This window comes from Euprymna scolopes, chromosome 7 (assembly GCF_053919585.1).
Source record: "Euprymna scolopes isolate OS-2025 chromosome 7, ASM5391958v1, whole genome shotgun sequence".
NCBI lineage: Eukaryota > Metazoa > Mollusca > Cephalopoda > Sepiida > Sepiolidae > Euprymna > Euprymna scolopes.
The window spans coordinates 135,045,371-135,059,357 of record NC_136488.1 but is presented as its reverse complement, the minus strand read 5'-3'; the positions used below and the strand labels follow the sequence as shown (position 1 = coordinate 135,059,357).

The following is a 13,987-nucleotide window of genomic DNA, read 5'->3' as shown; positions in this document are numbered from 1 at the left end:
ATCAATTGAAATGAATGGCTCTCGTCTTGGGGAGGCCTCATGTTTTGATAAGCTTCTGGGCTTGTCCTTTACTCCTGATCTTAAATGGAACACATACATTAAATCTGTTGCCAAGGCCGCTGGAAAAATAGTGGGATCCTTCTATCGATCCAGTAGATATCTCACTGCTGATGCAATTCTCTATCTATATAAGAGCCAGGTACGTCCAAGGATGGAGTACTGTTGCCACATCTGGTCAGGAGCTGCTAGAAAGGACTTATCCTGCCTTGAAAATAGACTTCGTAGACCTGTGGGGGATGTCCTTTTCTCTTCCCTGCCACCTCTTTCTCACAGAAGAGATGTTGCGAGTTTGTCTCTGCTTTATCGTTATTTTCATGGAAAGTGCTCGGCTGAGCTCCATTCTATGGTCCCCTCTCGCCAAACTTTCACAAGAAACACACGTCTAGCAGAAAACACTATCACTAGTTTCCCCTACTCTTTATCTGTGCCTAAACCTAAGCGTAGATTCCATGAACAAAGCTTCTTTCTTAGAACTACACGCCTATGGAATTGTCTTCCGTTTTTCTGCTTTCCAGCTGACTACAATATGGTTGTCTTCAAGTCTAACGTAAACAAGTTTTTGATGAGCCGTTCCATATAAGTAAATAAATTTACCGAATGTCCATTACTAGCAGTTACTATATTGTCCAATTTCTACTGTACACTCTTTAACCCTTATTCTCGAGTGGCCTCTTGGCCTTTATAAGTGGTGATACCTATGTAAAAAATTTTTTAAAAAAAGTGATAGGACGATTCCAAAATTTTACTCAATTCCGATACAATTACCGATTCTCTTCTAAATTTCCAATTCCGATACAATTACTGATTCTGATTTTTTTTAAAAACTTTTAATAATTAATTAGTTTTTACATTTTCCAATTACTGTAAAACTTTGTGTAATGTTTGCATATATTTTTGCAAACATAAAATTACACTTAGTGGATAAGGAGTATATTATAGGAGTAGACCTTACTTAATATATTTTTCAAATGTTTTGTAATTGATTGAACATTGTGAAATAGATAAAGATTTATTTTGATTTTAAAACACAGCCGAATCGTATTATTTCATCGTGATTGTACAAAATGCTATTTGAATTGTTTTATAAATCTTTGAAAATAGTCGACGATTGATACTTACTGTGTAGAAATATGATAATTAACAAAGCCCCCTCCCCCCAATTTAGAATGAGTTTTGAAATAATCATGTTACTATTTAGAAAACCCGGCTTTGGTTTACTTTGGCCTCCCTGTTGTTCTGCGCGTGCCCCAACACCACACCCGCCTCCTTCCCCAATGTAAACAGAAAAAGGTGCTTCTCAGTTTAATTAACCGTTTTTCCGTAAGTAACGCACCGCACGCACCGGCGCACCGACATTTACCGATTAGAACACCACAACACCATTTAAAATTTTTCGGAGATTTTACTGTTTACCTTGGGGGAGGAGGCGGGGGCGGGGTGGTGTTGGGGCGCGCTATGTCTTTCCGACATTACCCCCCCCCACTTGGAGTGCTTTTCTTCTTTTTTGTATAAGTTCTCTACGTGAAGGCACATTCAACAACCATCGTTTATGCTGCCGCGCGCGCTTAGCGTAAACGGAAGCTGTAAAATGACGGAAAGTAGTTCGTGTGTTCATGCAAACGTTAAATTTGCCCCGGGTTTGATTATCAGATTCGTTGTCAGCAACCTCGATTACTCCTAAAAAAAAACAAAAACAAAAACAAATTAGAGTGGTCGGTGTTCTGTTGTAACGTATCCCTATATTTACCAAAATACGAGGTGTTTTTTTTTTTTTCACTTACAAGTTACATTACAAACTTTATTCGAACTTCTTAAACTTTTACGTACTTAAAAATGGATTTTATAGATCTTTTATGATATAAATCTTTTTAATTTATGGAACAAAAAGTTTTTTTTTTTTTTTTTTTACATTTCGCATGTATTTTAATCAGGCATTATATATATATATATATATATATATATATATATATATATATATATATATATATATATATATAACGTATCCAATACATGAGTGGCAAAGTGACAAATGAAAAAAAAAAAAAAATCTTTTTAAATTTCGATTCCAAAAAATGCCGATTGAAAAAAAATTCATTTCCAAAAAATAGGTACGGTCAAAATGAATGCCGATGCTCAAAATGAATTTAGGAAAACTCGACCCCGGAAAACTCGTCCCCTTTTGCTTGGTAGGAAAACTGGTCCCTTATTGAATAAACATCGATTGAAAACACATTTTATTACTGTTCTTGAAGAAGATATTGTCTTTCAAAGAGAATACATATCCCATAATATTTTTAAAAAATATTTTTACTTGTTTACTGTTGTTTTAAAAAAACTAAATTAATTTTTCTAAGTTTTCGTTTTCTACCTAGCTTGGAAAGTTTTTGGTCTTTCAACTTATTTTAAAGAGTTCATTTAGTTAAAAATAAAAAATGCCGAGTGTTACTTATGAACAAAAAATGTCCGACATAAGAGGATCACGTCTTAGGAGGATAATTACTCAAAAATAGAAAATTAAAGAAAATATTAAGGTAGATATAGTTTTAAAACGAGCCCTCCCCCCCAAAAAAAAAGAAAATAAATTTGTATATTTTTAGGTAATAATGCACTGCAGTAATGCACATTCCATAATATTTTTAAAAATATTTTTACATGTTTATTGTTTTTAAAAAATTAAATTGATTTTTCTAAGTTTTCGTTTTCTACCTAGCTTTGTAAGTTTTTGGTGTTTAAACTTATTTTAAAGAGTTTATTTAGTTAAAAAGAAATAACAAATAATGTCGCACTCCACATTACTTAGTAAATAATTTTTAACAAAAAATGTCCGAAAATTAAAGAAAATACTGAGGTAGATATAGTTTTAAAACGGGCCTCCCCCACCTTCAAAAGAAAATAAATTTGTATATTTTTAAGTACTGCACAAGTGCCCCCGAAATGACTTTTAAACGATACCCCCTCCTCCCCATGTTAAGAATGGCTTTCGAAATAATAACGTTATTATTTCAGCGCGGTACTAAAATTACATAAGACCGTGTTTTCTTTTTTGTTGTTTTGTAATAACACAAGAATTATTTAAACTGAATTAATTTTTCTAAATAAAATAATTGCTTTCTTTGATAATACGTGTTTTCTTTTCTTTATTTTTGTTTCGTAATGACACAAAAAGTGTTAAAACTAGAGTATTTTTTTTTAATATATATTTGGTTTCGTTTTTCGTATCTTGACTCGGTGCAAGTTAATTTTTTTTAAGCAAGAGTTAAAAATATATATATTTTTTAATATTATGGGGGTGCATAGTCTCTTTTAGAAACAATATCTCATTCAAGAACGGTAATAAAATTTGTTTTCAATCGATATTTATTCAATAAGGGACCAGTTTTCCTACCTAGCAAAAAGAGGTGATTTTTTTCGGGTACGAGTTTTCCAGGTACGGGTTTTCCGGAGACGAGTTTTCCCGGCACCGCTCAAAATGTATAAACATTTTGACCCCTCCCTTTACTTAAAAATTCATAAAAAAAGCAGGGAAACAACCAATTTTAATAAAATTTTCAGTATTTATCAAATAATGATGGCGGAATATAATGAACTAATTATTTTTATTTAAGTCTGAGTGGAAATATATTATTTTGGTTAAACAAAAAATACCTTTACTAAAGTTATGGTTTTCAGTAGTAAATAAAAAACGCAAGAATTTACTTTTGCTTTTTTTTTTTTTTTATAGATAAAGCATCGTAATTTGTAACGATAAAAATAAAATAATTTTTACATTACGAAAAAAGGCCTAGAGTCCGTATTAATGAATTCGTTATAACTCGAAGAAAAATGAATTTCTCGAACTACCGATATTATCATTGAATTAAGCATTGTTTATTCAATATTTCCACACAAAAAAATTTCTAATAGCAAAAATATTTCTACTTCTTTTTTCTAAATTACAGATTTCACATAATTTTTATAAGCAAGATTTTAATAATTTCCTTGTTCGCAAGAATGTGAAACTTTCGGCGTAACATAATTTTTATATAATCTTGAACAATAGTTAAAATAAATAATGATTTAAAAACAGGAACATAAAAAATAATTAAATTAAAAAATGATAAAAATTGATACAAACGTTCAGAACAGGAAGGTATGGATGCACGTCTGAGAAAAAAATAAAAGAAATCTGACACCTCTACCTCCTTTTACTATCTTGACTTCATTTTGAAACGGCGTTTTTATTGGTTGCAATTTTAGGCTTCCGTATATTCGTGCTTACAAACTTTTATATCGGTTGCGTTTTGCCGAACAGCGTAATTACTTGCTTTTTGAGGGCTAATTAAACTGTATTTTGTATAAACAAGGTGTTATTTTTTGTTTTGTTTTTTATTTAATTCAATATCTTAGGACTTTACTAATTATCTTTGAAATAGACCCAGAAAACTAATATTTATCGTTTAAAGGATTTTTACAATGAATTTATTTAACTTCAAAATTTAGCTGAATTGGTTAGCTCGCCGTGAAAATATTTTCATAACTTTTTTTTTTTTTTTCACATGTACAAATATTTTTTTCCTTTAGGAAATTAACTTTAGTCTCTAATCTTTCAAATACAATAAAAAAAATAGTCGGAAACCTACAAAAAATCATGATAAATCGGCTTTCAAAACTAGGTCCCCCTATTTTTGCCCGCCCATTTTTTGCCCGTTCATACCAAAAAACAATTGGAAGAATCTTTTCCCAAAAATCCGGGGACGATTTTTCGGTGCAATAAATTACATTTTTTTATTTTTTTATGCATGTAAAAGTTTGTTAAAAAGTTCAAATAAAGTTTGTAATGTAAGTGGAAAAAAAAAAAAAAAAAAATCTCGTTTTTTTTTTTTTTTTTTTTTTTTTTTTTAAATAAAGCTAACATTGACGTTTGACCTAAAACATTGTCGGGGATGAATTTTTCGCATACACCACCATGTTCACAGTCTCGCAGAACAACAGTGAGGCCAAAGTAAACCAAAGGCAGAAAACCCTTCTTAACATGAAAATGGCAAGCAGAATCATGGCCACCGAGAGTAAGAAGAAGGCCTGTTAACTGAAAAATGTCTGCAGACAATGTAGGTAAGATTTGTCAGACTGTCAGTACTATATGAGGGCCATTTGAAAAAGAGCAATAAAACATTTTTAAAAAGAAAAAGGAACACAGTTCGATTAATACTTAAACTGAACTTTATTCAATATAAAATATAAACATTATCTTTGTAAAATTAAGTAATTTTAAAGCAATATACAATTTAATACTGATAAAACTTAATTATGAATTTAGGGAACAAACAATCAAAGAAACATTAAACACAAATATCTTTTGGCCTTTGGAACAAGATCATAGTGTAGTATCTGTTTTGATGTTACACTTTATCTTTTCTGTCCTCAGTTGGTGGAGGAGAAATCTTTCATGACTGAGATTATTTTTGTTCCTATCCAGAGTGCCCCTTATCGGGAAGCTGGATTTTGCCCACAAGATTATATGTTGAAATATTTAAATAACTATTACTTTAAATACAGAAATTATATTTAAAGTTTTGTTTTTCTGTTCTTCTATGTCCATTTTTTTCCCATGTTTTTCATCAAAATGTGTAGCGTATTAGTTGTCTCACAGGCCATCATTTGTGATCACTCACTGGCAGTAACCTATGGTGTTCCCTGGAGACCAAGTGACAACAAGTCTCCCCAGATTTCAGTGTTCTCCACCTCTTGACCACTTGTGCAGATGATTGCATGTTATCGCAACAGCCATTGTCACTGATTTGTCGTTGGCATCGGCCATTGGTGTTTTCTGCGGTTTGGGTGACAAAATGACTCCCCAAGGTACTAGATTTGAACTGCACACTTCCAGTGGAGATTTGGTCAGTACTGTCTCACCTCGATCTTTCCATCCTCCCTGACCCTTCACAACTACTTGGTGTATGCACATAAAGTTATAAACAGTACATAGGGCCCGAGCAAAGCATACCATATCCTTTTTCTCTCTTTTTCCCATTTCCTGCTTTCTTAATCTCTTTGAATCCCTATAAACAGTCACTGTTTAATAACTTTTTTGGTGCAAGTATGATTAATTTCTTATTTATAGTTTCCTTTAATATTGAAAAATGTAATAAAAAAAAGAGTACATGCACAGGAGAGATATAATCGTGAGAGAAAAAAGTGAAGGTCCTGGTTTGCCCTGTCACCGCTTATTTATTGTATATTTTGCAAACCTCTTTCCTTTAATGCGAAGAATTGCATTTTTTTGAAACTCCGCGGAATAAGGCCATTCTTGTTTATTTGTACTTGTCGGATAATTAAAATTGTGTATACCTTCCTTTCAGGTTTATAATCTTCTTTTGAAAATTTGAATAAATTTTCAATGATATTTTTCTATTATATATATATATATATATATATATATATATATATATATAATATGTTGATGTAGTTAGCTTAAAGCATTGTTTAGTATAAAGATATTTGGGTAAACACAAACAGAAGTAAATGAGTTTTGAAGTTTCCACCTTTTATTAATATATATATATATATATATATATATATATATGTGTGTGTGTATTTTAATAATCTTTTTTATACATTATAATCTTAATATATATTTTTAAAAAGTGTGTTTTATTTTTAGGTCTATCTTCATGAATCATCCATCCGCTGGGCTCGAATACTGGAAAAGAATTTATGACACTTTGCTTTCAAATGGTTGGAAAACCATTACGGAATTATGGGATGAAGCAATTGAATCTCGGCTGTTTACCAACTCTGCAGTTCGTAGATGTCCTCCATGTTCCGGCCTACATTTGCAAGAAACAACTGATCATTGCCTACACTGCGAAGAAGTTTTACAACTTAGTTTGTTCAGCATCCTCCTCTCGCAAGCAGCGCATGAAAAACAATGCTTACATTTGATCAGGAATCTTTTCACAAAACATTCGCTTTGCCAAAAGCTGGTAAGTAAATCCTTAGAACCTCGCATATGTCGAATGGTACATTGTATGTGTTGAATGGGTGTTTTTTTTCAGTCGTAAAAAAAGATTTTTTTAAAAATTTTGTATTGTTCCTTAGTTAGTCCGTACATTATGCTTTGAAAAAGGTCAAATACAGTGTTTGAAGGTCAAACTGTTTCAAAAAAGGCCAAATTTGCAAAATTTTGCTTAAAAAAGGCCAATGTGGCAATCCTGAACACGAATATGAGAGTGAATTCCCTTTGATATAGCCTCGTTTTCGAATATCTTCAAAATAATGATTGTTGTTGTAATGGTGTGAGAAAGGAACTCTCAGTAATTTGAACGTGACATGGTTCTTTACTGACGAAAGAAGTCAGTGAAACATTACGTAAAAAAGAGAACATTTGAAAGAAACAAGGCCAAAAAAATAGAAAAGAATATTGTCTGCCAAGAGGTGCTCGTATGAAAAAGCAAATTAAAGATTGTCTCTTACAACGTGATTTTATTATTTGTGTAGAAGTGTAAGCCATTTTGACTTTCAGAACAGTTACAGATGGTTCGCTGTTACACACAAGTCCTGGGAGGTGACTTGTTTGTAGTAGACAGTTCCACAGAACAAAATATGCTTACCGTGTCGAAACCCGGGAAAAGAACATGTGAAATTGCTCCAGAAAAGATTTAATATTTATGAAGCAATTCTGGTTTCTGATTGGTTGGTAGCAGAACGTGAATTTATTTGATTCGTCAGTTCTTAGCAGCATCGTTTATAAATAGAATCGTCCGACTGTGTGGGATCATACCCCATTAATATGTCCAAAATATTGCAACAATTTGTATTGAACTATGTAACACAAACTTATACAAGGTGGAACAATAAAATTCTTGCCCTAAAGAAGACAACACTACAGCTTCATTTTAAAAATTTTATTGGAAAAATCAATTTAGGGAACTTGATTATGTAGTAGAGCTGACGTCTATTCAATGTAGCCACTTTCAGCCTCAATCACCGACTTGATATGAGTTCGTAACTGGGAGCATGTCTTTTCTACAAATGCTGGTGGGAGCTTGGCGAATACTCGGCGGATGGCGGCGATCAGACTGGCTTTGGTATTGTGGGAGTTTATGCTGGTGATGTTCTCGACGTATGACCAAACGAAGTAGTCCAGCAGGTTCAGGTCAAGGGAGGAAAGGGGGCCAATGAGAGAAGGGTACAAACTTGTAGCTCTCCTTCTAAAGCCAGGCCTGGGTCTCTTTTGTCTTGTGGGTTGATGCAGAGTCCTGCTGTTTCACCCAGGGTCTGCCAGCGGCCACCTGATTGTACCAGGGCACCATCACACTCTTCAGCACATCCAGGTACACTTTGGTGTTGATTTTCAAGCCGACTTTTTAAGATGTGAGGTGGCATTGTATGGCCCTCACTTGAAATCCCACCAAAGACTATAACCGTGGCTGGAAAAGGGTTGTCTTATGCGTTGAGTTGTGCCCTCAAGTGTTGAATTGTACGGATTTGCATTTTGAGGGTGCTGGCAATGGTCCTGTTGTCATAACTTGGATCGGTAGATAGCATGAGTTGTACAGCGGCACATCTCCAATCTCACTTGTTAAACATTGCGTCACTTTCATACATGATAGAAGGCTCTTATCACTCCTGGGATTTGTACACGACTAGCCAACTAGTAGATGGTCTGCAACAAAAAAAAACAAACAGTTTTTATGAAATGGAAATGGAATCATGTCGACTTGTCTATGGCGACAATTTTACCGTTCCACCCTGTATTCTGAGTATTTATTGATATTAATTAATTAATTTCACTTGGATCAGTTCTATATCTGAAATAAACTGAACACTATTTTCTTAGAAATGTTAATAAACTCATATTTTCTGTGTGTTATTGTTTTTTCTGTACAAAAAAAAACAATATTTGTGCACTATCCAGAAAAATATCACCTTAGGTCATCAGATCTAAGCCTGTCTTTAAGACTCATATTACACATCCATTGTATCATTTTCGCATCATTTCTCTCCATGCATCACTCTTACCCCTTTCAAAGCGAGTTGGCCTGGCAGCTGTGTCTGGAGTCATGCATTGAGAGCCAGCTGTCTGGTGCTGTGCACTGAAAGCCAGCTGTGTCTGGTGCCGTGCACTGAGAGCCAGCTGTGTCTGGTGCCGTGCACTGAGAGCCAGCTGTGTCTGGTGCCGTGCACTGAGAGCCAGCTGTGTCTGGTGCCGTGCACTGAGAGCCAGCTGTGTCTGGTGCCGTGCACTGAGAGCCAGCTGTGTCTGGTGCCGTGCACTGAGAGCCAGCTGTGTCTGGTGCCGTGCACTGAGAGCCAGCTGTGTCTGGTGCCGTGCACTGAGAGCCAGCTGTGTCTGGTGCCGTGCACTGAGAGCCAGCTGTGTCTGGTGCCGTGCACTGAGAGCCAGCTGTGTCTGGTGCCGTGCACTGAGAGCCAGCTGTGTCTGGTGCCGTGCACTGAAAGCCAGCTGTGTCTGGTGCCGCGTATTGAGAGCTAGTTGATGTGTGGTCAGTTAAAGAGAAAAAACATTACTTCATCATTATCATCTTTGGTTTAACATCCCTGGCATGTATTCTACAGCTTTTAAAAAATTAGCTTTCGAACTAAACTATCACTAACCAGGTCTTTATTTATCCATTTTTCTCTCAAGTTCATCACTTCTTACCATGTTTTCCTTGGTTTTTCCTTATGAACTGACACTGCTACCTCAACTGTTCTGCATTTATTAATCTCATCCTTTTTTTACTGTAATCATATCATCACAGTCTCTTGTTCTGCCTACGTTTCTCTATACTATCCAGATTTAATTATATGCTGAGGTCTTCAAACATAAGCCTGTCTTTAAAATTTATCTTGCAAATCTGTTTTATCATTATTGCATATTTTCTTTCCATGCAGCGCATGTCCTCGACCCTAACTGGTCAAGTTTCACTTCCATAGATCATCACAATGAACTTTCTCCATTTTTTATTAAAAACAATTATTCATTTCAGGTTGAGCGTTTCTACGCATCCTCTGTTTATATTTCTCACCTGGCCGGAAAAGTTTTTGTCTCTTTGGTTTCATTAAATCCATTTAAGGTAAGTTTACTTATTATTTTTTTTTTTTGTTTGTATTTTTCTTTGAAAGAGCAATTTACTTTCTTACAGTCTGCATTTGCCTAAATACAAAAATGGTTATAAAAGTGCAGAATAGTTAACAATCAAGAACTCGTAAAACAAAACAAAAAAAAAAAAAAGCAAATGCAGTAGAATTAAATTCTTTACCAACCTGTATACTGTTAACATGTTGAAATTGTTTGTTTTTATTTCAGAATTTTAGTTCAATGTTCATTTATCTTATCGACATCTGAAAAACCAAAATTCTGAAAAATAATGAAATAACAAAAATTACTTACCCTTCCACTTATCCTAAGTCCAAGTAGCACCCCTACACATATAAAACAAATTTAAAGCCTTCCATAAAACCACACATAGTAGCCTAAGTTTAGCAAAATTAAATAATCACCTCAGTGGTCATTGTTGGTTTTATGTGTCAACAAGACAGGCATAATCACATTGAGACACCGATTCCCATTCATCGAAGTTAAGCAACGTTGAGTCTGGTTAACACTAAAATGGGTGACCACAGGTGTTGTATGTACTCTGAAGCCTGAAGAGAGGTGGGCATCACCAAGTTATTCTTGTTCAAGACAATAATGCGGCACCCTTATGACCCCAGAGTATTAAGAGACTCTTGGAAGATAGCTTTCAAATAAAACATCTTCCAAACAGTTTCCACAGATTAAAAGTATACAGGATAGAGAATTTGATTCCACTGTTGTTATAAATGATGATAAATGAATTTATAACATGTCTAAGCTTAAGGGGTCTTAAGAAGAAATTGAAATTCAAGGAATCTTGCTTAATTGGTGTCTAGTGACTATACATCAAATTTAATGCAAATCCAAAATATTTGAACTTTCAAATGAGAGGTTATGCCTGTATAATGCCTGCCCTCAATCCTTTTAAAATGCTTCAAAGAAACTAAAATTTTTGGAATATTTATTAATTAATGTGTTTAATATCTATTAAATTTTTACTTTAACATCAATTAAACACTCATCTTCAAATTGATGACTTCTATAGGTTTTTGGGTGTGCTGAAAACGAATATCACAAGGTTTTCTGGATATTAAAACATTGTATTAATAAATTTCAGTGGCCATCGCCATTCTTAATGTAGGGAGGTAGGGGGGTTGTATCATGCATGCGCATTAGTACATTTTCAGTTGGGAAAAACATGGCCACCAGTGAAAACATAATGGATTATATTGGATAATAAATGCCTTAATATCCAGAAAACTACTTGTCTGCCCCAAATTTGAATGTGATATTCATTTTCAGCATACCAGAAAAACTATAAAAGTCGTCAATTTAACAATGAATGTTGAGGTGCAGTTAAAGTTTTTAAAAAATACCAAATTTTCACAAAAATTGAAGGTCTCTGAATTTTTACAAAGAGCTTCCACATTCTTTCATCCTCTTTGCATAAAACTAAATTAAACTAAATATAGCCCACATTTGAAATCTTTACACTTAGAAACATTTATAATGATCAGTTAATTAGTTTAGGAGTGCATACTGTACATACAATTATACAGGGTGACCAAAAAACAAAACAAAATCTAAACGGAGGCCATCTAGAACATATGCTGTAGAACGGAAAAAAAAAGGCCAAAGACCCTAGTGTTTTGATGTGATGTTTTGAATATAATAAACTAGTTATGACCAAAGTTTCATGTCATTTGAACAAAACACTAAGAAACGGGGCCTAATTAGAGTTAGGGCTCGTTTTTTTTTTTTTGGTCACCATGTATAAACATACTAGTAATTCAGCCCGGCTTTGCTCAGGCACTATGTACTGTTCATAACTTTATGTGCATATGTATATATATATATTAAAAAGTTAGACTCATGTCCAGGTAACCTACATCTAAAATTTCAAGTGTTTAGACCCAAAATTGTCAGGAGTTTGGTAGAGTCTGCAAAGGTCAACTCTTTAAACTTGGACCTCTTGCCAGTCAAATCTTTGCCCAAAAACTAATTAAAAAGCTTGCTGCATGTCTGAGTACCCTTTATGTAAAATTTCAGATGTTTAGACTCAAAATTGGCTAAAAAGTTTGCTAGAGACCGCAAAGGTCAAATCCTTTTAAATTTGACTCCTTGGCAGCCAAATTTTCAGCCAAAAACTGATTAAAAGGCTTGCCCTATGTCTGAATACACTTTATGTAAAATTTCAAATGTTTGTACCAAAACTTGGCTGAGTAATTTGGTAGAGACCGCAGAGGTCAATTTTTTTCAAACTTTGACCCCAATTTTGACATCTTAACATTTATTGGGCTCAAATGAAATTAAAAAGTTTGATCCATGTCCAAGCAACTTACATCATTGGCAGAAGAGTTTGGTAGAGTTTTCAAAGGTCAAATCTTTGAACTTTGACCCCTTAACAGTCAAATATCTGGCTGAAAACTGATTAAAAAGATTTTCGCAATACTCAATACTTCTTATGTCAAATCTCGAGTCTGTAGACTGAAAATTGACAGAGTAGTTCGGTAGGGAAATGTGCACACACACACACACACACAGACAGACAGACAATTTTACTTTTATTGATATATAGATAAATATACCTAATGTTAAATAGAGATAAAACTATGTGTTTGTTTTATTATGTTTTGTAGTATTTTACTGAGAATGGTTTTGGAGATCTGGTTCTTTCATTTATTGATCATCCCGAATCACATATCGATGCATGCAAAGGATTTTCGATGCTGAAGAACATTTTAAAAACGAGACTTCCCAAAGATGTGAACGCAGCCTACGTTGCTGCTCTAAGTTCTTCCTGGACTGTCATCATTTCAACCCACAAAAAACACATCGCAAACAACGAATGCAACCTGGCATTCCTCACATTTTGGTGGAAATTATTTAAGAGCATCAACCAAAATAGCCACAATTTGGAAATCACGTTTTACAAAACGCAAATAACCAATTACTTTTTTCAACACATGGACTTTTTGTGTGAAAACTTCCAGTCGAACTGGACTAATAATGAACATTTATATCGGATGAGTTTAAAGTTGTTCTTGACTGTTTTAAATTATGAAACCGACCTGTCAGTGAGGAAGACCATACCCGACGTCTATCGGACTATAACTATACGACTGCTGGAAAATGGGACATTTAGCCAAGCGGCTTTTTCGGCTTCTGTGTTAAGATGTAACCAACCTGTACGAATTGGTAGCTCAAATTTTCATACTGATTTGAATCCGAACATAGAAGATCACGAAAATTGGGCAAAATTCGAAACTATTCTTGCTCGTCCACTTCTTAATCTGCCTTTGTTACGTAAGCTGATTCTCCTTGAAATTTATGTGTGTACGATAGCCCTGCGGTCGGAAAACTTGATATCATCGTATGGATCTGAAGGTAAGTATTATATATTGAGTATTTTCTCTATACTGGTTCAAACTCATCATCATCTGTTTAACATTCATTTCACAGCTGGCATGTGTTAGACAGCTTTTAGAAATTCATTTCCAAGCTACCAATCCCTGTCCAGATTCTGGTACTACCAGATGAGGCTGTCTGAAGATATTGGCTTCCTGAGAAGAAATGCACCTAACATTGATGCTTTTTGGTTTTTTTTTCTACTACATTTTGCAAAAATTAATTATGTTCTGCAAAACCAAAACCAAAAACAACAACCCACCTTCTTCCCATTTCCCCTTTCTCTTTCTATTTCTATTCCCCCCCCCCTCCGCTTCGTGACTGGTTCCCTAACTTAAAATGTACCAAACATTAATACTGTAGCCCTTTTCCCTCTCCCATTGCAAAACTCATTCATATTCTGCAAGGTAGGGAACAAAAACGATAAAATCTACTATAAAACAACCAAACCAAACATTA

At 34.3% G+C, this 13,987-nt stretch overlaps 1 protein-coding gene across 3 annotated transcripts in view; it reads left to right on the top strand.

Annotated features, from left to right (window-relative positions):
• The window catches only part of LOC145279979 (uncharacterized), a 45,347-nt gene that overhangs the window by 18,516 nt on the left and 12,844 nt on the right, over nucleotides 1-13,987 (top strand). For 2 of the 3 annotated variants that reach the window (XM_080131571.1, XM_080131572.1), the window contains exons 2-4: nucleotides 6,701-7,022; nucleotides 10,032-10,118; nucleotides 12,760-13,507. In XM_080131571.1, the coding sequence (XP_079987697.1) occupies nucleotides 6,701-7,022; nucleotides 10,032-10,118; nucleotides 12,760-13,507 (1,157 nt within the window). Of the gene's footprint in view, nucleotides 1-1,626; nucleotides 1,844-6,700; nucleotides 7,023-10,031; nucleotides 10,119-12,759; nucleotides 13,508-13,987 lie in introns of those variants that run through there. The other variant, XM_080131573.1, reaches the window with a different exon arrangement.